Below are 27,505 nucleotides of genomic sequence, written 5' to 3'. Positions count from 1 at the left end.
GAAATGGTGTTCGGGTAGTGCGTGTATTAGGACATTCCTAACAAAATGCAATAAAAATCTCGGTTTGTTTACTTTAGTTAGGTCGTAATGAACATTTTATACAGAATTGTTTAACGATTCGCCTTCGGCACACCAGTATTGTAAACCTGTTTGGGGACCCTGAAAAACCATGTTCAAAATTTATGAACACACAGCACAACATCTTAACGGTTTACTACCAAAATTAAGTGCACTTCCCGAGAAAAGAGTGTAGTGTAGAAATTTCAACAGTATACCTATACATACTCGAATTGAGAAATAACTGACTTTATCAATAGATATAGATCTGGAAACATATTCGTATCTATACTAGGTGATCGCTTCACATTAAAACAATATTCGTATTCATAAGTTCAATACAAGCAAATCTATATGAAGCAAATGTTCGTTCACTAAATAACAATCGGGCTCTGCAAATGCATCAATCTACCTACAATTGAAGCTATAGCATATTTCCAATGAAACAACTCTGATATAACAACGTCACACAAAAAATTATCTAAGGTCCGTTGACTACTACCTCTATTACTTTAAATGACATGTGTAACCTCGTTCCAAATATTTTCCTACATACCATTTAGAATCGTCAAAGATCGGAACTAAACGAGAACAATTGAGGCTAACCTACCCAATCACCATCAAATAGAAGGTGCTACAAACCATTTCGGTGTCAAATTCAGACGTGTGCGTCGATATGTCAACCTCAACACTCGGTAATTGATTTGATGGAATCAAGAGAGGGCCATGGAAAAACATATTCACTTTGTCATCGCAGGTGTGCTGCCACCAGGGCATTCGCTTCGATTCTCACAATTTAGAAAACTCATCCACCCATGGTTATTTGAATTTCAATGATTGCGTGGCAAATCATTATGTGTGCGTTCTTTCACCTGCTGCGTCCAATGACAATACATGTTTCTCATCCAGCCTAATCCACATATTTTCGAACTTTTTCAGCACAAATCCATGCTCCACCCGCGACAATATTGGTGCGCAGATGAAAAACTTTCCGGATGTGGACAACAATAGACCTTCCGCTTTTCAGACACGGTTCAATCGCGGTAAAATGCTAACGAACGCCGATTAGCTGGCGCGCTGATCGATGAAAGCGAACCTGTTTAAACCTTCAGATGACTTCTCCTCGGTCCAACCTACACCATTTGTACAATACTGGATGCAAGCAAACAATATAACAAGTATGTCCCCGCGCAGAAAACGCAACCGACATGTTGTCCTACTCGCACATGGGGAAAATATTGAAACAAAAATGATCTCACGCGGGAACTGACCAACATAGCAAGGGACGAACGAACGTTCCGCTGCCATCACCGCACAAGGGGAAAACTGCACACATCAGTGCGTTGCATGTACAAGATCGTTTGAAAATTCTATAGCCAGAAAAAAATCTGCTCTTTCACTTCGCCAAATAATTAATATGGAAAAATGCCATTATAGGCAGAATATTGTCGTTTTGGATATTTAGTACTTCACGAGAACTCACAGCGGACAGACAATAATTTCGGTTGCTCGGTTCGGTTTACCCAAAGTGGTTTTAATAGGGTATTACACAATCCTAGTGAATTTGCATAACTTTTGAAACAACTAGGAAGTCTGATCAAAAGAGCACGGATCTTGCGCAAACCAACTGTACAAAGTCTGGCCGTTGAGTGACATACAGTTGCGCACGTTCTTCCTGGATCGATTGACGCAAAATGTTGATACAGTATGAAAACTAGTGCGAAAGTTTGGCCAGCAAATCGAAGAATCATACGATTTAGTGATATTTGGTGTGTAAAGCGTACAAAGTTAAGATATCATAGGATAATTTAAGGCTTCAGTAAACAAGTGAACGAGTGAAAACTAACTTCGATAAACGGATTAGCCCGAGTGAGTTTGTGTTTCCGAGAAGAGTTCTGGATCGCATGAGAGACAGGCTAGCATCTAAATACGAGATAATAATCAACTTTGTAAGTATGTGCCTTTAAACACATTACTCGTTACTTTCCAAAACGCAATTAATGAAATTCTTTGAAACACTAAATTAAGTGAATAATTTGTCTAAGGTGTGAATGCAAAAATATTCATCAAATTGGGCCAACTTACATGTGAATGATGAAAACTGTCATGTTATTTTCATAGATCAATTATTTTCAAATTGTTCAGATGTCCAACGAAAATTTGGAATTGTATGATGGGTCTGGTTTTTCTACACCTCTTGGGACTTTTCGGAAAATACTTCAGTACGCAAACGTATTCAGCATCATTTATTATTTCTGGCCGATGTTCAATCGAGCTATATTATTGCTATATATGCTTGTACTTAAGGGGTTACTTACCTTCCGATGCAAGAAAAAAACAAAGCCCCTAACAAAGGGAACACGATTTGTTGGTTAAAAATTAATTTTATTCATCAACGTAAGCTCCATCAAACGCAACGCAATCATTCCAGCGCCACTCAAACATTTTAATACCACTTTTGTAGAACGATTTATGTTTTGCCTCAAATAGGCCTCAGTCAGCCTTTTTTCAGGTCTTCGAACAGCCAGTAGTCGCTTGGATCCAAATCTGGCGCATACGATGGATGTGGGAGCAATTCGAATTTCAATTCATGTAGTTTTGCCATTGTTTTAATTGACTTGTGACACGGTGCGTTGTGTAGATGAAACAAATTTTTTTTCTTTGCAATATACGGTCTTTTTTTTGCAATTTCAGCCTCCAAACGCTCCTATAACGCTAAATAATATTCACTGTTAATTGTATTTCCTTTCTCAAGATAGTTTATAAATATTACACCACGCACATCCCAAAATACCGAGGCCATAACCTTCATCAGTTGCTGTCCACTCAGATGACGATCGTTTTGATTCCGGAGTTAAGTGATAAATCCATGTTTCATCCATTGTCACATATCGATGCAAAAAATCCGGTTTGTTACGATTAAACATGGCCAAACACTGCTCAGAATCATCAACACGTTCTCGTTTTTAGTCAACAGTGAGCAAACGTGGCACCCCCTTTGAACAGAACTTTCTCATAGTCAAATGCTCATGCAATATAAAGCCAACACGTTCTTTTGATATCTTTACGATGTTAGCTAACTCAAGAAACTTCACTATTCGAACATTCAAAATGATTGTGTGGATTTTTTTATTGTTGCTGGTATTACTATAATTAGATTTTCGAATATCATGCAGAGAATGAAATGTGGAACCTTTCTTTCCCGAACTAGGCATAGCAATTGAAAGCCTCACTTTAAATTTTGGAATTAATCGATCCATTGTTTTAATGATATCACCATCATCGCAAATGAATCCAAAAACTGGGTTTGGTGGTGGGCCGTAGAATTTACAATTTTCTACATATCACGGAAATGTTTTTCGATGCATAGAAAACACGAAAGAAGGTATATGAGCCCTTAAAAGCGCACCGTAGTAACATGTTTGGCTGATGCGCTGTACTGTTTAAGCCCTAACCCAAATGTGTTAAGGACGCTGTACTTGAAAATTTTCTGAAATTTATTTTTTTGATACTATTACAATGTATTTACTTAAATCTCATCCCATGGTTACTGCATATCTATCGATTACAGAGGTTTTGAACTTAAGGTCATTCGTCTCTTCGGGTCAAACAAAATTTGAGTATTCATCCAATTATCACCAAATTATCAGGAAGAAAAAAGAAACAATTAAAGTCAGATCAGAAACATGTCAGAGACTCACAATAGATCTGTAAAGTTTTGACTTTATTTGATAAGCCGTCACTACTGTGTACATTGGTCCGGATCCGCAATTTCGGGGGACACAAATATTTGTGGGGAAGAAGCCTTCTTTGGATATAGAGCAATTCCAGGAATTAGTAGACGAAAAAGTGACAAAATCAGAATCGACCTTCTCCGATTTGGATGAATATTTGCTCATGGCTTCAGTATGGCAAACCATAAGTTTTGAACTGATTGAGAGGTCAATCCGACTCACAGCTGATTTTAAAAAAGGGCGTATGTATTTTCGCATTTCACAAAAATTGCCTTTTTCAAATCGTTGTAAGTCGGAAACCGTTATTTGTACAAAAATGGCGTTCAGAAAGAAGTTGTAGGGAATCGATTGGGCACCCTGAAAAAAAATATATACTGAAACAAATTTATGATTTTTTTTCTCAATAATTACAAAATAATCCGAAAAAGTTAAATAACAAAAAGCATGGTTTTAATTCTTTTGATAATTTTTATTTTAAAGCTGTTATTAAAACCTACAGATTGATGGCTATCCCATCCGTGTCTTTTGAAAAATGAAGAAGTTACAGCTAAAACAGTTTACGGGTCTCGTTGTAATTCGGAAACCGTTCATCATACAAAAAATGGCGTCCAGGAACAAGTTGCAGGGAATCAATAGAGCATTCTAAAAAAAATACACACTGAAAAAAAATTGTCTTTAACCTGTAGAATAAAATTCTACTGTTTAAATAATTATCTTTCAACGAGAACTTGAAATTTCCAATATATCTGTAAATTGTTTTAGCTGTAACTTCTTCATTTTTCAAAAGGCACGGATGAGATAGCCATCAATCTGTAGATTTTAATAAGAGCTTTAAAATAAAAACTATCAAAAAAAATCGAAAGCCTGATTTTTTTTTAATTTCATTTTTTTGGTTGATTTTCAAATTATTGAGAAAAAAAATCAAATTTTTTTTTTCAGTGTATATATTTTCAGAGTGCCCTATTGATTCCCTACAACTTCTTCCTGGACGCCATTATGTAAAGCCAATTTACAAGAAAATGTAATTTGATTCCTGTTTCCTTTCAAGGAAAACAAGTTTCTCCAAGAAAAACGTTTTGATGTCCAAACATTTTTTTTATTTTTGTTTTATGATACTAGCTTGGGTTGGTGCTTCAATGCATAGGGCGCTGGTCTTACAAAGTAGTTGTCGTATTTTCGAGCCACAACCTGGAAGGGTTCTTAGTGTCAGACTAGGATCGTACTACTAGCCATGCAATGATTCTGTACGATATGAATCGGGGTGACCAAATCCCTAAAATGCCTGTAATGCCTAAACTTTGCTTATAAAACTGAACTGGACTGAAAGTCATTATCTTCTCGTCCAATTAAACTCAATCCGTGAGATATGTATGTATAAACAGTTGGTAAGGAACATAATTACCTATCTTGAGACTAAATTTCATCTGAATCAAAAATGGAATTTTCTTGTATATCGACTTTAAATTTTCCAAATCGATTTTTTTCAGTGTGGGACTCTAACGAGAATTTTTTCAATTTTTATATTTCTAAGATTTGACCAATTTTTCGAAAACTATTCACACAACACGTTTTGAAAGAAATTGTCAGTTTTCGACAATAGCCATTTGAAAAAAATTAGTTGCGTTTTTAAATGAAAGAAACACAATGTTTGAACACTATTTAAAAAGTTTAAAAAAATATCATCATTATTTTAAATAGTAGTTATGAAAGCATTTTCTGCGATGCAAGAGAAAGAAAAAAAATCATTTACCTTTACTTCAAATAAAACAGTTTGAAAATTATCTGTTTTTAAACTAGTTTGGCAGTAACTTGAGCACAAAAAAGCTATCTGAATGCATCTGTCCCGAAAAAAATATTTTGATTAACTTTAAAAACGATAAGTGAAAAATAGAGTAAAACGACTGATTTTTCTAGGAACACCCTAAGTTGTCTGAATAAAATTGCTATACAACTAGAACCGCTTGTGATACCACAATGGCGTCATCGTAAAGCTGTTAGATATAAGTTTTTTTTTTTCATTTTGGCTGGAGAGAGCAAACCTTTATCTCAACAAGTACGGGAGTTTATTTTCAGCTCACCCTAAAGATAAAAGTCACCCTAATACCGCCTATATTCAAAGAAGGCTTCCTCAAAACTGATAATTTGTCTGGAAGACATCACAGTTCTAAAGTATGACGCTAGGCCACACATATTTTTGTCCCCCTAAATTGTGGATACGGCCCACTGCGCAGGGTTATCCAGCCAACAGAGTGCGTTTTTCAAAAAGGACCAGAGTGTCCGAAACATGATGAGTGTTACTCAGAGAAAATTTTTTGTGTGATCTTGTGTACTTTGCTTTTAAAGGAACTGCTTTTTTTGCCTAATTCCTAACATTTGAATATTTACATTTCAGTTAGTGTGATAACAATAAGAGTTATTTTGAGCGGTGCTGTGCTCGAAGAAATCTCATTCCTACTGGTTTTGGCACAATCGTTCGAACATTCTTTCATAATAACGTGCACTTGAAGCTTAAATACATAATTAAAAACATCTTCTTCCTTAGTCATATCGCATGCTTAGAGCAATTCCTAGACCTCGTACCTGTCCAAACCACAAACTCCGTGGCTCTTATGAAAAAGTCTGTTGAGTCTGAGAAGCCACTCTTCCGTAAAGTAGGTAAAGCATTAAAATTCCCTCTCTTCTGTATCCTTTATCTTTTCTTGTGAACGACGGAGATGGGGTCGGCTGACCATTTAAAAGCTGGAATGCCACATCGGTAATTGTCTGAATTGGAATGGTATCAATTCCCAATATCATTTTTTAAACAATCCTTATTAGTCAATCAACCAAATACATGATGATATCAGTGCGTAATCAGCCAAGACCATAGACACAACTCAACGCTCCCTATGTTTGTCGAAATCTCTGATACCAGATGTACTCCTAAATAACTTTCGTATTTTTAGATAGATGTCATTCTATGTTTTGTTTACTAATAGCTGTAAAACATAGGTGTCATTTTATTCCGTAGTATTGGCAGTCGAAACTGATTTAATGTTTTCAAAAAGTGCCTTCAATCAGTTTTTATCAGTCGTCAAAAATGTCGGCGTACGTAACAAATTTTGGACATTTGCGTCATACATTGCTTTTAATGTTCAATCTAGGTAAAAAGTGTCCGTGCCCTTGTGAGAGTTTATTTCAATAGTATTCTAACACTTCGAGCATGTGAAACACGGTTTTAAAGTTCAAATTTGAAGATTTCGTCTTTAACGACATCGCACAATCCGGCAACCGAAAATTGTTTGATGAAGCCAATTGATGTAGAAGTATTGAATAAATGCAAACGCAACAACAGCTTGCAGAGGTGCTGAGAGTTCAACAGCAAGCAATTTCCAAATGTCAACTAGTTATGGGAAAGATTCAGAAATGTGGAAAGTAGGTACTGACCGAGAGACAAATGGCGAACCGAAAAGCGACGCGTGAAATGCTGCTTCAACGATACGAAATAAAGTCTCTCCAACATTTTGTCATTGGAATTTTTTGGAGAACCCTTAATGCAAACAATCATTATAGAATCCAGATTAAGCATCGACGGCATCTATAACGTCGGAACTGTTGTGTTACTCCTGAAATCTGGTGAATCTGACAACGTCGTTCGCTACCAACAACAAATGAAGCAGTCAAGCCGAGCCGGAAATAGACCAGAATATAGAGATAGACAGGAAAAAATGATCTTGCTTCACGACAATTCACCAACGCAACAGTCGAAAAGCGTTCGCGACATGCTAGGAAGTATTCAATGGGAAGTGCTCAATCATACGGTTCACTCACCTGTTTATTCGAATTGGTGGATAAAACAACTTACATAGGAATGAAAACACCAGGTTTTTCTAGTGAGTAAGAGCGAGTTTTCCTTACACTACATTCGTTGATCATGGTAATTGCGGACGTGCGTGACCCAGTACTACATCAATAATTTCAGATATTACTTGTACTTGAAAAATTAGATTGCTCTCAGCGTCTCCTAGCTGCGACCGACATATTTTTTTGAAAACCCTAGACGAAGGATCTGCTACAACAATTTCGTATCAAAAGCAGTTGGACAACTGATCGCCACAGTTCCGAAAGAGCTAAGATCCATCTTTCCATTAACCATGCATAAAGTTCCAGCCTATCGTAAGGTCCTCAGTGCAGTTTTGTAAAAGACTAGACACAGGGTTAAAGACATATGTCATATGTTATACCATAACCTTAGAACGCTCGCGCGTGGAACATTTGTACCCCAGCTCTACTTTAAATCTCCGATATTCGGTTTCGGTTCACAGGACCGGTTTTATAATCAAATTAATAATACAATATATTTTACAGTTTCAAATTGATTGTTTTATTGGCGCCAAAAAAACAAAATCACATGTCTATAGGAGTAGGCAGAACGCTCACTTCATATCGGTACACCTGCTATTTCAAACTTTATATTTAAAGAGAGACAATTAATGAAATTTAATCTCTTTTTCACTAGGCTTTGTTGCAATATTCAATGTTATAAAGTTGATTTATATCAAAATGGCGATGAACCACTGAGATTTGTTTTGAGAATTTTTGCTTAAGCTGCGTATTTTCGAATGCAGTCAGATATAATTCTGTTTTTTTCCTACACTGATATAAAAAATTAAGCGTATGTCTTGCTGTTTCACGTACGTTTTCAGACAATTTCATTATTATAAAATTTCATTTATCCGAATCTGTTCATTTTTAACCTAAAAGCGAGTTTATTATTCCCTTTTAGAGTAGGGTAAAAAACTTTTCCTAGCATTTTTAAACCACTGTTCACAAGATTCAACACAAGTTTACACTAATTGTCAATTTTGGTCTACTTTGCTGAGATTTGGTCTGAAAATGGTGTTCAGTCAGTTATGGTGGAGTTTGATGTGTTAATAGTAGTTTTATGAAATAATCTTTCAAGTTGGTCATAGTTTGTGTTGAAATCAAAACTGTTACTTGAGATTATATGATAGAAATCGAAATAACCTAATTTTAGGGACGAAGTAACCCTCTGCCTATGATCATATATGAACTACTCTTGATTTTTCAGGGGGAGGGGGCAAAATTTACCACTACAAATTCATATTAATGGTATTATTATCCCATATGACAATTAATTTCATCGAGATCCAACTTCTAGGTTCGGAAATACTGGATAATGAATCTTGCAATTTTTAAATCGTCATTAGAAGTAACGATGTAACAAAAACAGAAAAATCTTCTCAACTCGATTCAAAACTGTTTCAATTTCAAGGCCTGGTTTGTTGGATTTTATACAAATTTGGCTTTACCGGTTTTCGGTTCCGGAAGTAGCGGCAAAAATTTCAACACAGAGCGCATTGATTTAACTGAGAGGACTAGGCCGATTTTCACAACTGATAGAAAGGATACGAATGAAATATTTCATCCAAATCCGGCTTCTGGTTCCAGACATACAGAATTTTGAATGCTCAAAATCTTAATCAGTTATACACGTTTATGTTTATTCATTAACTTCTATTAGAGTTGAAAAAATACTCGTCTTTTTTCGCATAATCGAAAGGTTGATGAGGGCACAGCAATTCTCGTAACGTGATATTTGAAGCTCACGTTTTTAACAGACAGAACCTTTCCAACTGGAAGGTTCATTATTGAGTATTTAAACAAAATTGGTGACTGTGCTCGAGATCATGTTTTTGTATTACATTTCTTTACATTTACTGTTATGTATTTTCTGTCGCACATATTCAAGACCTTCTAAATATCCATTTATAGAGCACAACAATCTACAAGACATATGATGATGAAATATATTTTCAGAGGTGGTCCCACAAAGCTTCCTTACTCCGATTCGTGGAGTACGGGAAACATATTCTAAAACAAGCTACTTTGGCTATACTGGTTTTGGTTTCAGGTTCCAGAAGTAGTGGACAAAAATCCCAGAGCTGAACTCGTATCGATTTTAAGTTTGGTAACAGATAATAATTCGAGGAAGCCAAATCAGGGGCGCTTGGAAGCACTCGTGCTGATTTCAGTCTATTGACGGGTAGTCATTTTGTTCTCTGGCGTATAATAATGGATTCAGCCAAACATCTATTCAAAGTGCGCTTGCGTTCGTCTTTTTAGTTCTAAATAAGTTTGTGCGGGGTCCGGCAGCAGTATATCTTTCTCATCTTGAGCAACTATGGTATGCTCGTACACTTTATCTTTCCAGTCATCTAGCACAATTTTATGAGTTATTAATATTATTTGCGTTTATTTTTCACCGGTTTGAACCTCTATTTCATGAAGTTTTGATTTGATTTCTTAAAATCACTATTTCACGGTGTAATTAGCAAGATCAACAGCCTAAAAATATAATATTATCCATTTTAGTTTCTGTGTTTCTGATTTTGGGAGGGACCAGGACCCCTCGACCTAAACCTTCCCCCTTCCTGTTCTGGGTACGTGCCTAATTCTCACGGTCACAGACACCAATTCTATTTATACTGAGTGATGATTTCGCGTTTCGTCTCTTAAAGAAAAGAAAAATTATTAAAAAAAAAGACAGACATTGGCATCATGCTCAACCACAAGCTCCGTTCCATCAGCTTTCACTAGTTACTGCGAATGCATATGCAGTTTTTGGACTCATCAAACAAAACACTCAAGTTTTTAACGACATTTATTGCCATAAGGCACAATTTACATCGCATTAGAGTGTAGTAACTTTTGCAAATGGACAAAAATTGCCGATTTCAGGCTTTACCCGCTTTGACGAAACTACCCATGAAACATCAATCATAGTAATCCATGAGTCAGCAGATAAAATTTGACAACTCTATCAGTCGAACTCTATCCGTGTTGTCAAAAATAGTGAAGCTACTCTTTTTGGAAGTGTGTGCGTTGAAAGAACGGCCCCCCGACACGTCGAAAACGGACATCGTGCTGCATTTTGTGGACTCCAATATTGCCAAAAAGCTGTTCACTACGGTAAGCCATGTGATAAACCGGACAAGGAGACAACTACAACTACAATGTACAACAAGGCGCATCTACAGCAACTAGCAACGAAATCAACAACAATACCACGGCAATGGATGACGAGACGAACCACGAACAAACTGCCCCTCAATCCTCGCAGGAGGAAAATGGAAGCTCCCCTAGAAAAAAGGTGACAACGAGATCCAATACAAAAAAATTTTTATCTAAAAACTCAGCTAAATCGGCCACGTAAAGCTTGTACGCAAATAGGCCTGAATAAAATATCTTTTAAATAAATAACTTAACAAAACGTGAATCGCTTAGTCCGATTGAATGAATTCTAATGGAAATTAGAATGTTACTTTTAATAAAATCATTAAATGTACACACAATACCCTTCAAACACTAATTTCGATTGAGTTACCATAATTTATTATGAATCTATTCAAGATCAGTGAAAACCACAAAACCGAAATGTTAGCCAAACCCAAACTGATACGGTATTTGTCACACCGCAATGAACGAATGCTAGTGCTTTGTGTAATTTTCTATTCTCATGTACCCGTGAGTTGCGGTTAGTCAAAGAACCGAAATGTTTTTGACCTCAATCAACTATAGATTACCATTCGTCTCCAGTCGCCGCGCCACGTACCGCGTGCAGTGGCGATAGCGAGTGAGAAAACTGAATACAAAACGTGCCGCGGGTTCCAGAATCAGCAGATCACGCTCACCAAATGGTTCCAACCATGGCTAGCCAAAACCGAACCAGAAGGCTGCATCCAAATGACATAATTATATTCTGTTTCGATGCTACCATCACGCACTATTCTCCACTGCGTTGCCGTTTGTTCTTCGTCAACGCGACGGTAAAAAGCTTCGAACCGTAACAAATCAGTAGTTCCAATCAGCGGAAGTTGGTTCCGGTGTTCTTCGCGCTTTCTGTTAGCTGTGGTTTATTCCCTTCAAAATTAGTGGTCTGGTGAATGCCATCAAAACCGCTCAACCAAGACGGCCGGCTAGCCATGCAGTTTGATTTTTTTATAAACATTTGTCTGTGAATATCACGTGGTCGATTGTATCGCATTAATATAAAATAAATGCATGTCACCGCAAGTGTTGAAAATGCAGAACAATTTTTGCTCTGTTCTATATTATTTTGAAACTAATTTTCTGTCCATGCAAAAGACGAGAACCAGAACGCAATACAAGTGCTTTACTTTTCTGAAGGTTTAAAATTACCTATTTAGCCAAACTTGCTGAATGTATGTAGGATGCATACACGCAGAAAAGTTTCGGTTGTTTGAAACAACAAGACGCTTAGTTGCCCATCAAACCAAAAATAGTAATTTCAAACCGAGATATCGCAGATTCAAACAAAATATGCTTGTTTCAAATTAGAGTATGGTTGTCCTAACTAAACAAATGTTGGTGGTTTCAAATAAACACTGGTTGATTCTAACCAGAATTGTTATTATCAAAAAGATTAGTTACAATTACCCGGAATTTATTTATTTTCACAATATTTTTTTCTGCTTGTAAAATTCTTATTATTATCATTAGTGCGGGGCAAAACAAACGATTTTGATAAGCATGCAGAAAAAATTTTACATTGCAAAAAATTGTATGTAACCTGAGGTAGAAAGATCCACAACATGGAGCAAAATGCACCAAAACAACGGGACAAAATGCACGAAGCAAAGAAAAGCCATGGCGTTACATTCCTTTTTTGGAATTTGATCTTTCTATTTCAGCAGATTCCGCACCCAATTTTTAGCGTACATAATCATTGCTTGGCGAGTACTTCGATCCTACTGACACTAATGTCGTTTTTCATTAAGTTTTGCTCGATTCATGCACTTTTCGTGCAGTCGAGCAATCAAAACAGGTGCACTGTGTTTCATTGATTTGCACCGCACGAAAAAAAATGCACTTTCGGGGTAATTCGCGGGCAATTATTTCGCACCCGTTTTCTTTTCCGAGCAGCAAGCGTGCAAACCAAACTTTACGAAATCGTTTCATTGATCGGCTGTCAAGGCAAAGCACTGGCAACGAGCGAGTGGAATCAATGAAAAACGACATAAGAATCCTTCCAGGTTGGGACTCGAACATACTATAACTAGCTTGTAAGACCAGACGCCTTCATGCAAAGCGGTTGGGTAAAATATTCGTTTTAACATCCGCGGAATGAATGGTCAACTGCTAGGTATGCAGAACGAAATAGTATGCGGATACGCCAAATGTCCCAAGCATGTTCTCGAAACGGTCAACTCCAGTTTGTATAAATTTTATTAGAAAAAATTTAATGTAATGGTCATTATTACAGGTTTGAAAAGTAGAGTTCGAAATTTGATAGTTTGGATGATTTCAAAACCCAAGATGGCTGTATATTTGGTTTGTCGATTTTTTTTCAAATATCTACATTTGGGGTTTTTGGAACGGGTTCGCCGAGTAGGTTATAAAAATTTATGTTTTAAGTCTCTGTTGAACTCAAGATGGCGACTGCAACTACCAGTTTGTCGAGATTATTGAATGTTCTAACATTATTGCTATTTTTAGACATTCTGGACTGTCAAGTAGGTTTTGAAAATCAATGTTTTAAGTTGTTATACTTTAGTTGAAAGTTATTATATTTAAGTTATTGCATTAGGTTTAACCCGAGTGTTAGTATTCGAAAAGAGTTCAGCCAGTAGCTAGGGCAGTAGTTAAATCTCACTCGGCCTGTGTGCAGTATCACGCACTAGTTGAGTGATATTTAATCTGTTGCGTTCTGAGGCTACACATGTTCCAGAGTAGCGTAATTGGTAGAGCATCTCCCCGGTAAGGAGAAGTGTGCATGTTCGAGTCCTTCATCTAAGAGATATTTTTTGTAAAATTTTCATTTTTTCATGTATTTTAATTTTTTTTCTCCGCCTGTTGCTCGTTTAGCATTTACTTTATTTCATAAAATTTAGTATAAGACATAAAGCAGTCTTAACACAAATCCCAAAATAGTCATTATTGAACATCACACAATAATAGGCATCAAATATATGCGAACAAATCTCTTTTTACCAACGAAAGCAAAAAAGTTTTTGCTATGAATATTGTTTTATATATTTCTTTAACGCGCTTGACGATGAGATATTGGTAATTGAAGGTTGATGACTTCTTAAAGCTAAGATGACTGTTCCCGATTTGTTGATTTTCTTCCAAATCATATTATTTAAGTATTTTCGGGACGGATTTTACCAACAGGGTTTGAAACTAATTTCATATCCAATCCTAAGGGCATATTCAGGAGTGTTCTAGTTCTAGATGCATAATTTATGTCAGTTTTAAAATTTAAATCAAGGAATTATAACAAAATAAACTGGCAGCCCCAGCAGCGTTTTATCTGTGTTTCAAATATAGAAAAAATAGAACGGCAATGTATACCAGTTTTAAATTTGACAGTAGAACTGGTCGAATATATAAATCTAAAACGGATTGCTGGGGATACGTTTGCTTCAGTTTCATTTACATTATTGCCCCGTTTACACTTCTGCTGGTTGCCAGCATGCTGGTGTCAGTGTACTGCCCTCTTAGGAAAAAAACGTTCAACGGTGGTCCTTCGTTGGTCTAATACTTTGGATCATTGGACCACAGTTGAACGTTTTTTCCTAAGAGGGCAGTACACTGACACCAGCATGCTGGCAGCCAGCAGAAGTGTAAACGGGGCATATAGACCACCCATATGAATCTTGCAGCTGCTGAATTTGCTCTAACATACACTGAGCTAAATTTCCTTTTTCATGTTATATGATATTCTAATGATTTTGCACTATTAGCATTTCCAATGATAGCCACTTGGTGTATTCAACATCATGACAAATATATAAGATAATCTTATAAAACATAAAACTCTTCCTAATGTTATTTCTACAAGATTTTTATATAACGAATGAAATTTCTAGTCTGAGTCAAAATAATAGGAGCGCCTTATAACCATTACTAGATATCCACACAACACACATTGGAACAATTAATGAAGCGCATATTGTATTCACTTCGAGTTTATATTGATAGGTTCATCTATACCATGTGACTAGTTTTATAAAATTTGTATATGACTTTGATGAAGGTCATCCCAGTTCTATATAGCATTTATATATAGATCAAATGATTGCCATTTGATTGAACAAGTGATGTGTATATGATTCATATTAAAAATACTGGCATTATGGTGTTTAGGAGAATCAAAAACTACAATAACAATAATTGTCTTATTAAAAACTTATTGATATATTTTTCGTATATAAAGCGTTTTATAATATAAATTTATTTTAATATTTCAACTACACTTCATCGGATATTTACTGTAACCAAATGATTCAGATGCACTACGAATAGCAGATAGTCGCAAACTACTACTTTTTTCGAGGTTTTTAGCTGTACCAGTGGTCAGTTCCGTAAAGAAGCACCTAATATTTGCGGAGGAGAAGTGGGATCCCGAAACTAAAAATAAAAAATTTCAATCCTCTTACTAGACAGAGTAATGAAACGTACCGGATATTTATTTCATGGTCCGTTGGGTCGTATCCTTGAACGAAGTTGAATGAGCTATCTTGTGATTGAGTGATTTTAAATAACATTGAGAACTTCCCAAAAACCTGTGTGGAGAATTCGATGAATATCGAGAACACAACTCTTTCTTCAGTTTCAAGCCGCATGATTCACGATTATTCTTTCGTAAAAACAAACTCCATTATATGTCTAAGCTTAAGAAAACAGTGCCTCTTTGTCTTCCTTGTTGCAGATTTTATGTACACTTCCAATAAAGGTTATAAGTTTTCACATAACTTTTATTAAATATAATCAGCATGCGATTATATAGAAAAATATAATGAATATTAACATTATATTGGCTTAAGTTTTATCGACTTTTCGCATAACTTGTATATGGTATACTTATCAATATCAAATTATACATTTCCATATAACTTCTATAAATTATATTCCACATATGATTCATATGACAAATCTGGAGAATATAAATAAGATTTTCATTTCAGTGTAGGCTCTTAAATCGTAGATATTGTCATAATGTATGGCCTATTTTCTAATTTCTAGGGTCACGATACCCCAATTAATCTCAGCTCCAGTAGTCATCTCATATACGCAAACCATAAGTTAGAATGAGATCTACTGTCTCTGCTCGATCCATTTACTCTCAGGGTAAAGTGAAAATATAACGTCGTTATAACAGCAGTACTGCACAATTTTCGGATTCTACGGTATAGCTTCTAAGAGCCAAAGCAAATAAATAACGTACCTAGAGGGAGCCCGAAAATCAGAAATGGAAACAAAAAACGTTTGATGAATAAGGAGTGTATCGAAAATACGCTATCCACAAATTTTTCTTTCAAATTATGATAAAAAACGATATTTGTTCAAACTAAAAACTGATCCTCTATTGTACGAAGTTGAACTTGAGCATAATGAAAACCGGATGAAATTTAAGTTATTCCTTCACGAATTTTCGAACTTTTGATCGAACGCTCTTCATCAAGTTCCGGACAAGTGTTGCATCGCATTTTTTGGACGCTTGAGCCCAAATTTTTTTGAACTCCTGCGTGTTCCCAGCTGCCTTACCAGTCTTCTTGAAGACCCTCTTCACGATTGCCCAGTAACGTTCGATGGGTCGAAGCTGAGGGCAATTTGGTGGATTGATATTTTTCTCAACGAAATTTATACCTTTTTCCGCAAGCCAATTTAGAGTGGATTTGGTATAGTGAGTCGACGCTAAATCCGGCCAAAACAGTGGAGGTGTACTATGCTTCTTATATAACGGCAGCAATCTCTTCTGGAGACACTCAGAACGAAAGATTTCTGCATTTATAGTTCCGGTAGTGTAAAAAATGGTTGACTTCAAACTACAGGAACATATTGCTTGCCATACCAGTACCTTTCGACCGAATTTCTCCACTTGAATCGACCTGTCCGCATCGCTCACATCCTCCCCAACGGCGACAGTAAGTATTGTGGACCTGGAAAGGTTTTTGAGTCCTCCTTTACATAAGTCTCATCGTTCATTAACACGCATGCATCCGGACACTGCAAAAGACGCGAATACAATTTCCGGGCCCTTGTTCCTGCTCGCTTCTTTTGTTCTACACTTTGTTTCGAGATTTTCTGCTTCTTGTAGGTCTTCAGCTGATTTAGCCTCTTGATTCGCTGGATCATTCCGACACTTGTTCCTGCTTTTTGGCCAAATCACGTATTGACATTGATTTGTTCTTCATGATTAGAGATACCACTTTCTTGTCCAGTTTCGGGTTGGAAGAGCCGGGTTTTCTGCCTCTTCCTGTTAGCTCATCCAAAGAATAGTGTTCTCCAAACTTATAAATGATGGTTTTAACACTGGCATGATGAATTCCAAACCGCTTCGCCAATTTTCGCAGAGTAATACCCTTTTCACTTAGCCATGTGTCCAGAACCTTAATTTTCACTTCCTTTTCAATACGCGACATTTTGAAAACGCAGAATTTCAAACGCACAAACAAGTAAACAAACGAAAGCTGACAGCTAAACGCACAGCATGCTGTGATCTGAGTATAAAAATCCATCACAAATATTTGTGTACAACACAAATGTATGTGGATAGCTTATTTTCGATACACTCCTTATGTCGTTTTCGCTTGATGCCAAACCTAACCCAGTTTCCACTCTAACTGCTGTCAAACCGTTTGTTTGAAGCTAGTTTCGAACCTAGTTTTAACGTTGTTGAACTGAAAATCGAGTCAGTTTCGAACCTGGTTGTTATATCAGGTTTGCTCAAACCCCCGTTGCTAAGTGCTAAATCAACACAGTTTCGTGAAAAGTGTTTGTTTGATGAAACTACCCTGGGTCAGTGTCAGTGTTCTCAAGCGAAAACGACATTAGTATGGCTGATGATCCTGCAGATTACACCGTAAGATAGTGGCTTTATGAGTTTAGTGATTTTCGAAACTCCACTACCACTGACAGTATAAAAACTACATAAATGTAGGTTAAAACCGGAAAAACATAATCCTCAATAATAATAATACATAAAATTGCACTGGATGACCGGAACGATTCTGCAGATGAGAAAGCCATCCTGCCGCTGTATCCCGCACGTGCTTATTTAGAACTAAAAAGACCAACGCAAGCGCACTTCGAATATATGTTTGGCTGGATCCATTATCATACACCAGGAAAAAAAATATTACCCGACCATGGACTGAAGTCGGCAAGAGTGCTTCCAAGCGCACGAGTGCTTCAAAGGAGGCTCAATGTTTCGGAAAGATCCACCTTGTTCATCTGATTTGGATTCTTCAAACTATTATTTGTTTCCAACCTTCAAATCATTTCTGAAAAATCGAATTTTAGACCACTTTTTTCGAAACCTGAAACTGAAACAGCAGTATGGCCAAAGTACATAGATAATAACCTACAAATTCAGAATATGTTTTTCGTTCTCCTTTAATCGGTGTAAGAAGCTATCCGGACCACCACTCAAAATCTATCGCATCATCATCAAGACTTGTGGATTGTTGTGCTCTATGACCGTACGTAAAATGTAAAACATTAACCTGATCTCGGGCACAGTCACCAATATGATTTCAATACTCAATAATGAAACTTCCAGCCTGGTAAATCGTGAGCATCATTCTCGATTGCGAGCACTAGCAGTATTCTTGAAAGACTTCAAAGACTACATCTTTAACTCTAACAGAAGTTTTTGAAGTGCATTACTGTTTGAGATTTTGAGCACTCGAAATTCTGTATTTGGAACCAGAAGCCGAATTCAAATTAAATTGAAATTTCATTTGAATCCATTCCATCATTTGTGGAAACCGGCCTACACACTTAAAAAAACCCTGTGATTTTCCATCTTATCTTACATCTTAGTTTGGCTACTATTAGGGTAAAAAATAAATAAGGTTTATTATCAATCGAAAACAACATTAGGGAACAAAACGAACACGACGTCGTTTCGTGCATTTAAGCGAAAAAGTATTTATATTTTAATGGAGGACAAAATCAAACTTGATAAAACATTCAGGAGTAAAATGAAAATGTATGTTCTAGTTCTAGCGTTCAATCAACTTTTTCGTATTTTATAGATGAAAACAGCAATCTGTTGGACCTTTCGTTTAATTCAATTTAAGTTAATTTCTCGCTAGTATTTTCATATGAAGCATCTACGTCTGAAAATGCAATCCACTAAATTATTATTATTATTATTATTATTATTATTATTATTATTATTATTATTATTATTATTATTATTATTATTATTATTATTATTATTATTATTATTATTATTATTATTATTATTATTATTATTATTATTATTATTATTATTATTATTATTATTATTATTATTATTATTATTAGTGTAATTTTATTTCACCTTGATTTTAATTCTAATAGTCATTCGCCGGGGATAAGCCACTTAGTGTTTATTATTGGTATCTGGGTATCATTTCGGTCATTACTTGTTTATTCATATCAAAATTAAATCTACCTGAATGGCATTATTTCTTAATTTCACAGTTGCACAATATCATTCACGTTTTACTACTAACTGTTAGCGGTCTAAGTTGAAGAAGAACCGGAAGCAAATAAAACATCGAAATCTGTTCTTGTATAAAAATGGTAATGTGATTTTACACGATAATACTTATACCAAGAAATGTTTTAGCCTTCCACGGTTCCACGGACAATACGGTTCCATTTCTCTTTTTTAAATCATAACTGCTTCACCGATAGAACTAGAGCTTAGTAACAGTTCCATCAATCACATAAATATAATCACTAGCTTTTCCTGAGACCAAATGTTAAAACCAACCATGATTAGTTACATGTTCTGCAGTAATAGATACAATGATGATAATTAGAAGTCAATCGCAATTTCCTTTAGAGTAATCTAAAACCTTTTTATTTCAAGAACCTCTATGAATCTATAATAGTTCTCCGCGAACCCCCACGTTGAAAAGAAATTATGTGCGTCGGAAATATATTTATACTCTATTTCGAAAACGACAACATGATCATAATATTGTCCTAAAACCTTCATTATATTGCATATGATAAAACACAAAAACATGTACTGATAGAAACTATTGCTAACAGATGAAAAGTTGTATGATCCGCGACCGTCAAAAACAACTTTGTGGACCTCGGTGGTCCACGGACCACTGACTAGGAATAGCTGCTTTAGACTATTTCCAAACCTTCCCGAGTAATTAGTTTACCAATTATCGGATCATCTTGCTAATAGCCTGCAAAATCGGTTAATCCGGAAATTAGGTGACATCTCCATTACAGATTCAAGTTAACAAGTCAATAGCTTGTAAAACGGTAGCTGACACTTCATCTATAATGACGTCATATACCTGAATTATTGAATTAAATTGAAATCCAGTGTTTTGGTCACGTGTTTGTAATTCACTCCCAGCCTCGACAAAAATAATTCCCTTCATGCAATCATACCACTCTGCATCATCGATTTAGTTAATAGGTTTTTCATTATATTACGCCACAAACGCGAATCAACCCAACCCTAACTAATGCAAAAAATATGAAGGGAAGAAGAAAGCATGCTTTTTGGTATTCAACCAGTCTATCAGCCTCGGCTCAATCATCAATTTATGATCTTCCGCAGCGTTATTAGCTCATACTATTCCGCTTGTATCATTTTCATTTCCAGGTCGTTCAGGCGGAAATTCCATGCGAAGGTGAAATGATCGAAAAGTGCAAAAATATACCAAAAATTTGGATAACGACTGGCTGAACCTGAAATAGATTTGGTCTCGACGAAAAATAAAGAGCATGAAGTTATTATCTAGCTCAGTGAACTACAAAATACGTAAAAATAAACTCTAAGCTAGAAAAGGAAATATACAATGCGCAAAAAGCAAAAACTACTGCCCGGGGTGTCAGACATCGCCGTTCTTCTATCGTTAGCTAGATTAGTGTTAGTGTTAGGTCAGACCACCTGCAACAATGGTCTGGGTCGGGTGCTATATGAAAGACTGCCAAATCAACAGTTGCAAGGTTTCGATGACGATGTGGTCCGTGATTCAGCACCACCATTTCGAGTGCTGGAGAAATGTCAGGATCTTTGCCTGCGAGATCGTACGGCGTCCACTAATCTGGGACGGGCATGTACGAGCTTTGATTTTCAACCGGGAAATAGGATTGCATCTTTTAGTGCCGGGCCTGAGTATGAAGAATCCACCTGCTACCTTACCCGAGAACAGGCAGCTCCTGAGGGAATAGGAAATTTGATGTTGGTGCCAAACAGTGTCCATTTCACTGAAGTTTGCTTGACCTGTAAGTTCCCATGAAATATCTGACGAAAGTTTTAGGCAAAACTGTGAATTTATTGCAGCAAATAGACCGGATCGTGAATGCCCCAGCAGACGGTATGTATTCGAAAGGCATCCTAGAAAAAAATTGAAACTGCCTGTTTCTGATATCAAAGAAGTAACTGCCGCCAATCGCTCTGACTGCGAAGACAAGTGCCTGAATGAATTTTCCTTTGTATGTCGATCAGCAAACTACGATTCAACTCTTCGAAGTTGCTCGATGAGTCGTTTCACTCGACGTACTCATCCAGAGCTACTGGAAGACGATCCGAATTCTGATTATTTAGAAAATACCTGCTTGAATGCCGAACGGCGCTGCGATGGATTAGTCGTCTACGTTAAGGAAGAAAACAAACGTCTCGGTGGACCATTTGAAGTAGAAATCTTTAGTAACATGACACTTGAAGAGTGTCAATCACTTTGTTTGAGGGCTGAAAAGTATTGTCAACAAACAGGTTTACCCTTTAGATGAATTTTACTAACAGATATATTTCAGGTATTTCTGCCGTTCTATCGAGTTCGACGACCAGTCAAAACAGTGCATACTCTCTGAGGAAGATTCCGTGTCACAAAAGGATGATCTCAGTATCAGTTCTAGTCCCACACATCACTTTTACGATTTGGTGTGTCTTGACAATCGTAAGTACAGTACCATCATGCTTTCTTTGCTTGTTCGAATTGTATCAAACCAATCACTCCCCATCTTATGAACCCCCCGGGTCGTCAGAAGAACGTCATTCATCCACGATTTCATTTGAAAGTAGTGTTCTGTCGACACTTTCGTAATAGGCGCAACCAATATTGCACGCTAACTGTATTGATAAAACGAACGCTTCTTGCACGCTATGAGAGATAATTTGCTTTTGCTATAATATTTTATAGAACCATTTCCGTTGACGTCCTGAGACGGATTCGAAAGCGTGGGAGCCGAGGTGCTCGAATTTGATCCAGAGACTCACTCCCACAAACTTGCACTCTTTCCGTTAAACACTTTCCTAGATGGATTCTCCACCTCTTCTGACGATTCTTAATTGATTGATTGTGTTGTGTTACTTATACTTTGCACAAGTTTTGTGAGTATTCGATATACACCAGGGGGGTTCATGGGGAGTTCTTTGAGAATGCGAGACGTGATCAAGGTTTGTAATGAATTGCCTTCCTCTGTTGTACGGATCCAGAGCGAGGTTCCGATTATCCAGAAAATTCCGTGACGTCACATTTATTTGCTAGCGGCCGACGTCCGGATACTGCCTTTCAGCGCTATCGAAACTCTAGGTTAGGTGGAGAGTTCCATTCGGAAATTACTGGCAGATCGTTGAGTGAGTGTCTGGACGAGTGCCTCCGGCAGACCAGCTTCCAGTGCCGGTCGGCTGTGTATAGTGATCGCTTTCGAACCTGCCGTCTCAGTCGTTACAATCAACGGGATGGAATGCGTATCATCTACGATGCGGATTATGATTATTATGAAAATTTAATGCGTAAGTATCTGATTGTAGACATAGTCTCACTACGTAATTTTTTATTAAACTTTTAAAGCACATTTAGTGGGCGGTGACTCAGACACGACGAATGGGAGACCAGATCCGACCGATTGGAGACCACCTTATGGAGGTACGAAGCTTGAAGATTTTTCAATCGCAAACACTATAGAAGTTTAGAATACCGCATTCTTCAAAAGTGGTGTCTTACTTCCTTATCATGCTTAGCAAACTTAAAAGAGAGGAAAAAAGATCATAATTATCATATTCATTCCCTCCAGATCGTGACCGTGATCGTGATCGTGTTCCAGATGACCGAACTCCAGGCCGATATCCACCAAATGATCGCTTCCCCCCTGGACCAAGACCTGATTATGGTGGTAAGTGTACCTGTTTTATTCACCAACAATTGATCAATGCTGTCATAACCAATCATACATGTGTCAGAAATTAACTCTAAACACCGTGTACTAAAAATTGAAACAGCACTGAAAGTCGTGCTCGTAATTTTAAGCACTTCACATTCCTCACACTTACAGGTGACCCGTTCCCTGGTGCTTATCCGTCAACAGACAGATACCCTGGACCAACCGATCGCTATCCGATTGGTTCTGGAACAGATCGTTATCCCTCAGATTATGATGGAAGATACCCACCGGTATACGACAATCGTTACCCGGGAGATCGATACGGACCTACAGATCGGTATCCGGAACGTGAACCTGATATGTACCCTGGCAGCCATCCTATGCGATATCCTCCACCTCCTGATTCCAGATATCCTTCCGATCCGCGTCTTCCACCGACACCAGATACACGCTACCCATTTGATTCCAGATATCCATCAGATTCTAGATACCCTCCTGATACAAGGTACCCTCCCGATTCCCGCTACCCGACCGACTCCCGATATCCATCCGATTCACGATATCCTCCTTATCAAATGCCCACACCAGATTCCAGATATCCCCAACCCATGCACCCTGATTCTCGTTATCCGACTGGTCCGGTAGCACCAACAGGCACTCGCTATCCTCCGTCGCAATATATGCCGAACATGTATCCCGATTACCAGTCCGGCTATCCACCTCCTCCTAGGACACCACCCAACCGGGGATATACAACAGATCGTTATCCTGCGCCACTGATGCCAGTCGAAAGCAATCGCTACCCCGCTCCCGAAACCCGCTATCCTCTGGAACCAGTTCCAGCACAGGGACGGTACCCAACATCACCAAATGTGTCACCATTCCACAAATATATGAACCGCCGTCCTGGTAATCATTCGTTTTTAATGAATTTGTAACTAATTTCATGTTTTCATGTTATGAAGTTCTGAAATACAAACCGCAATTGTTAATACTATTTACATCATTAGGATATGATCCGTATATGCCAGCCTATGGACCGGATCGGGGTTACATGGATGATCGCTATGGTCCTTATTACCCGCCGTCTGGATCAGGACGTATACCTCCACCAGTTCCTGCATTCCCCGATCGAGATCGGGGCTACCGGCGTCCAGGAATGCCAGATGGCGGGGGCTATCCATTTGAGGTTCCATACGGACCTTCAAGCTCCGGTTATGACAACACACTTGGCGGAGGAGACGGTTTTGGAGGATACGGTCCACAGCGTCCGTTTGAAACACGTTGTGATGGTCTAGACAGCTTCAAACAGATGGCGACCAAGCGAAAGATGCGAAAACAATATATACGAAGAGTCATAAACGCTCCCTCGTTAGGACTTTGTCAACAGGAGTGTGTTAGGGCTAGGGATTTCATGTGCCGAAGCTTTAACTACAGAGACTCAGCTCCGTATGAGACAGATGGAAACTGTGAGCTAAGCGATCGAGATTCACGAGATCTTGATATTCCAACCAGTCAGATGTTTGAGTCTGATAATTCGGATTATTATGAGAGATCTGCTGGAAGAGGAGGTGGTCAGGATGAATGTCTGGATGGTGAGCATTAGAAGTCGCTTTAGTAAGAATTTTGATCGAAATGTTTGATTTTAGTTGGTCAAGTGTGCAACGAAGATGGCATGGAGTTCACACTTCGAACACCGGAAGGTTTTCTCGGTCGAATTTATGCGTACGGATTCTATGATCGATGTTTCTTCCGAGGAAACGGTGGTACGGTAAATGTTCTTAGAATAAGTGGTCCACAAGGATATCCAGAATGTGGCACTCAGAGGGTAGGATATAGAAACTAAAATTTTGTTAACTGATTATAACCTTCCTTTTTTCCTGGCAGTATGGCGACACAATGACAAACATCATCGTTGTACAGTTTTCTGATAATGTTCAGACTGGTAGAGATAAACGATTCAATTTAACTTGTATGTTTCGTGGACCAGGGGAAGCAGTAGTCACATCTGGTTATATTGGAGCTGGGTAAGTTGGTTGTAGATAAAATCAGCACTTTCCACACTATTGCATGTTTCAGTGGAAGAATGTGCATGCAAATATTATGATAGTTTAATAATTACCATAGATTTAGTAGCGTAGCTACTAACACATATATACAACACCCTTTGACTATTTGATCTTGACTCTTGCGGTTGAATACTTTCATAACAATTCTATACCGTATGCTACAAGATTAAATACGCCAAAGGACTTAATTTTCACTGTTTTGAAGTATAGTTTTAATGAAATTGATAGATCTGGTAGTCCAATTCCGATCGAATATCTTCCGGCTGAAAATTCAATGAGCAATAAGGTGCGCCTGATGATCCTCTATCAGGGTCGTCCCACAACAACCATCGCAGTTGGAGATCCGCTAACGTTCCGTCTGGAATCCCAGGATGGATACAGTCATGCAACAGATATTTTCGCTACAAATGTGGTTGCTCGCGATCCTTATTCTGGAAGAAGTGTTCAGTTGATAGACAATTATGGGTATGATATGAAGCGCAGAAAAATTTCTTTTGACTTACGAACAATCCTTACTTGCAGTTGCCCTGTGGATAATTCTGTGTTTCCAGAATTGGGAAGATCTCGCGACAGTGATGCACTAGAAGCAAGATTCAATGCCTTCAAAATACCGGAATCTAATTTCCTTGTGTTTGAAGCGACTGTGCGAACTTGTCGAGGTGGTTGTCAACCGGTAGGAACAATGCATTAAAAAATAGCTTCTTAAAATATTCGAACGCTTTTTCTAGGCATATTGCCCTGGACCTAGTGGACGATCAGAGCCTTCATTTGGACGGCGGAAAAGATCTGCATCCGAAAATGCTAGTGAGTTAGATGGAACCGCTGAGCCTCTAATTGGAGACAATGTAGACGATGAGGACGAGGAAGTTTCAGTAGTCAATGGAACAGTGATAAATGATAATAATATCACCAGGAACATTTCCGCGGATAGTGAAGATTTAAATCCCAATGATTTGGACTCCAGTGCGAGTGACATGCCGGAACAAGTGCGAGAAATGATTGAGGTAATCTATATTGAAGGATGACTTTTTTAGATTCAATTCAAAAATTAATTAAAAGTCTCGCGCTTCTCGTCCGCTTCAGGTGTTTCAATCCCGCGAGGAGATGCAACAGGATACAGTAGCCAGAAAGATGGTAGCTCCTCAGGAGGCCGTTTGCTTGACGTACTCCGAGTACTACGGTCTACTAAGTGCACTGATCCTGTTAATGATCTTACTGATCGGCATTACCTTCGCATCTGGGTTAGCTTATCGGCGCTACTGGATTGCGTTCATGAAGAATCGGTCACTGGATCGAACGTCTCCAGTAAGTTCATTCACTCCATCTGCTCTGCACAACATTTCGAGAAATCAATTTCACGCCTCAGGAAGAGGACATTCATCGTCCTCAAGAGGTGATCGAAATATACGGACACCAGGATTGTCTCTATTCGAAAATGGTATTCAAAAGACCTTTGCGACAGGGTAAGCCCGTATTCTAAAACAGTGAATTATCACCGAACATGATTTTGTTTCAATGTTACAGAAACCTTTCACGGATGTGTCAAATTCCGGTGATAAACCCGATCTCGAGAAACAACAATAAAAACGACTTCGACGACCCAAGTGAACCAATCTATACTGACCCTTCCCTCTTCGAGAGGTCTAGGTAAACTATTCGAAAATCATTATTTGTACTGTAAATTTGGCATAAATTATAACATTCTAAAATATTACTCCTTCACTTTTTTATAATTGCAGAATATAAACGCCTTTGAACCCTCTTTCAGATCACTTCGCAGCATCGCTATTGACCAAACCGATGCCAACAAAGTTTGAAATGTTTGAAAAGGATTTGCTATAGAAAATCAAATTCAAAGTTTTATGTTTAGAAATAATTAATGAGCGAAAATATTCGATCATTATGGTATCTAGATATTCAATGGAAAGGCCAAGCGTTTATGTGGAAAGTTGCACCAAACATGGTAGCCAGATAAAGGAAAATGTCTTAAATGATAAAACAAATTGATAGAGCTCATACATATAAGTACTGTGATGACTATAAATAGTGAAGATCCAGTAGAGAAATACTGGAATGGTTGATCACTTGTGTGAATACGCTTTCCCTCGTCGTTGGAGAAAGATATTTTTCAAGACAGTTAAATACCAAAGATTGAAATATTCGATTAGATTTTCGGTGTCTGTATAGTTGTCAAATCTCTTCTTAATATATTCGAAGTAATTTAATTAGATAAGTTGGAATGTAAGAAAAAATCCAATAATAAACATTAAGAGACCGTAATGTACGAAATAGCTGGAAATTAAACCAAACTGAAGAACGTTTCCAATGTTTACTCGGTGCTTTGGTAATTAATGTAAGCCAAAATTGCACACTGTTCGGAAAGATGTCGTTTCATCGGATACAAAAACTAAAGATCAATCGAATTCCACTCGGTTATCAAGATTAAGTTATGGATAGTCCCACTATCTTATCTAATTAACA

At 37.6% G+C, this 27,505-nt stretch overlaps 1 protein-coding gene across 7 annotated transcripts; it reads left to right on the top strand.

Annotated features, from left to right (window-relative positions):
• Positions 1-1,256: 1,256 nt before the first annotated feature.
• On the top strand, positions 1,257-27,505 carry LOC131437752 (uncharacterized). 7 transcript variants are annotated; one of them, XM_058607304.1, is made up of 17 exons: positions 1,257-2,006; positions 20,449-21,074; positions 21,133-21,547; positions 21,606-21,748; positions 22,288-22,587; positions 22,655-22,720; positions 22,869-22,967; positions 23,127-23,864; positions 23,966-24,550; positions 24,605-24,783; positions 24,843-24,982; positions 25,253-25,489; positions 25,547-25,697; positions 25,753-26,028; positions 26,084-26,487; positions 26,549-26,671; positions 26,793-27,505. In XM_058607304.1, the coding sequence occupies exons 2-17, from the start codon at positions 20,645-20,647 to the stop codon at positions 26,839-26,841; spliced, it is 4,335 nt and encodes a 1,444-aa protein (XP_058463287.1). In that variant the 5' UTR covers positions 1,257-2,006; positions 20,449-20,644; the 3' UTR covers positions 26,842-27,505. The 7 variants fall into 7 exon arrangements, with proteins under 7 accessions (XP_058463287.1, XP_058463288.1, XP_058463285.1 ...); XM_058607305.1 differs by having other exon boundaries at positions 22,646-22,720; positions 26,108-26,487; XM_058607302.1 differs by having other exon boundaries at positions 22,646-22,720.

This window comes from Malaya genurostris, chromosome 3 (assembly GCF_030247185.1).
Source record: "Malaya genurostris strain Urasoe2022 chromosome 3, Malgen_1.1, whole genome shotgun sequence".
Taxonomy (NCBI): domain Eukaryota; kingdom Metazoa; phylum Arthropoda; class Insecta; order Diptera; family Culicidae; genus Malaya; species Malaya genurostris.
This window is presented reverse-complemented; position numbering and strand designations above follow the sequence as displayed.

Coding starts and splice junctions, on each gene's coding strand:
- LOC131437752 (XM_058607302.1), top strand. CDS start 20,645: ATGCGCAAAAAGCAAAAACTACTGCCCGGGGTGTCAGACATCGCCGTT. Junction 25,490..25,546: donor CAGTTGATAGACAATTATGG/GTATGATATGAA, acceptor CCTTACTTGCAG/TTGCCCTGTGGATAATTCTG. Junction 25,698..25,752: donor GTCGAGGTGGTTGTCAACCG/GTAGGAACAATG, acceptor CGCTTTTTCTAG/GCATATTGCCCTGGACCTAG.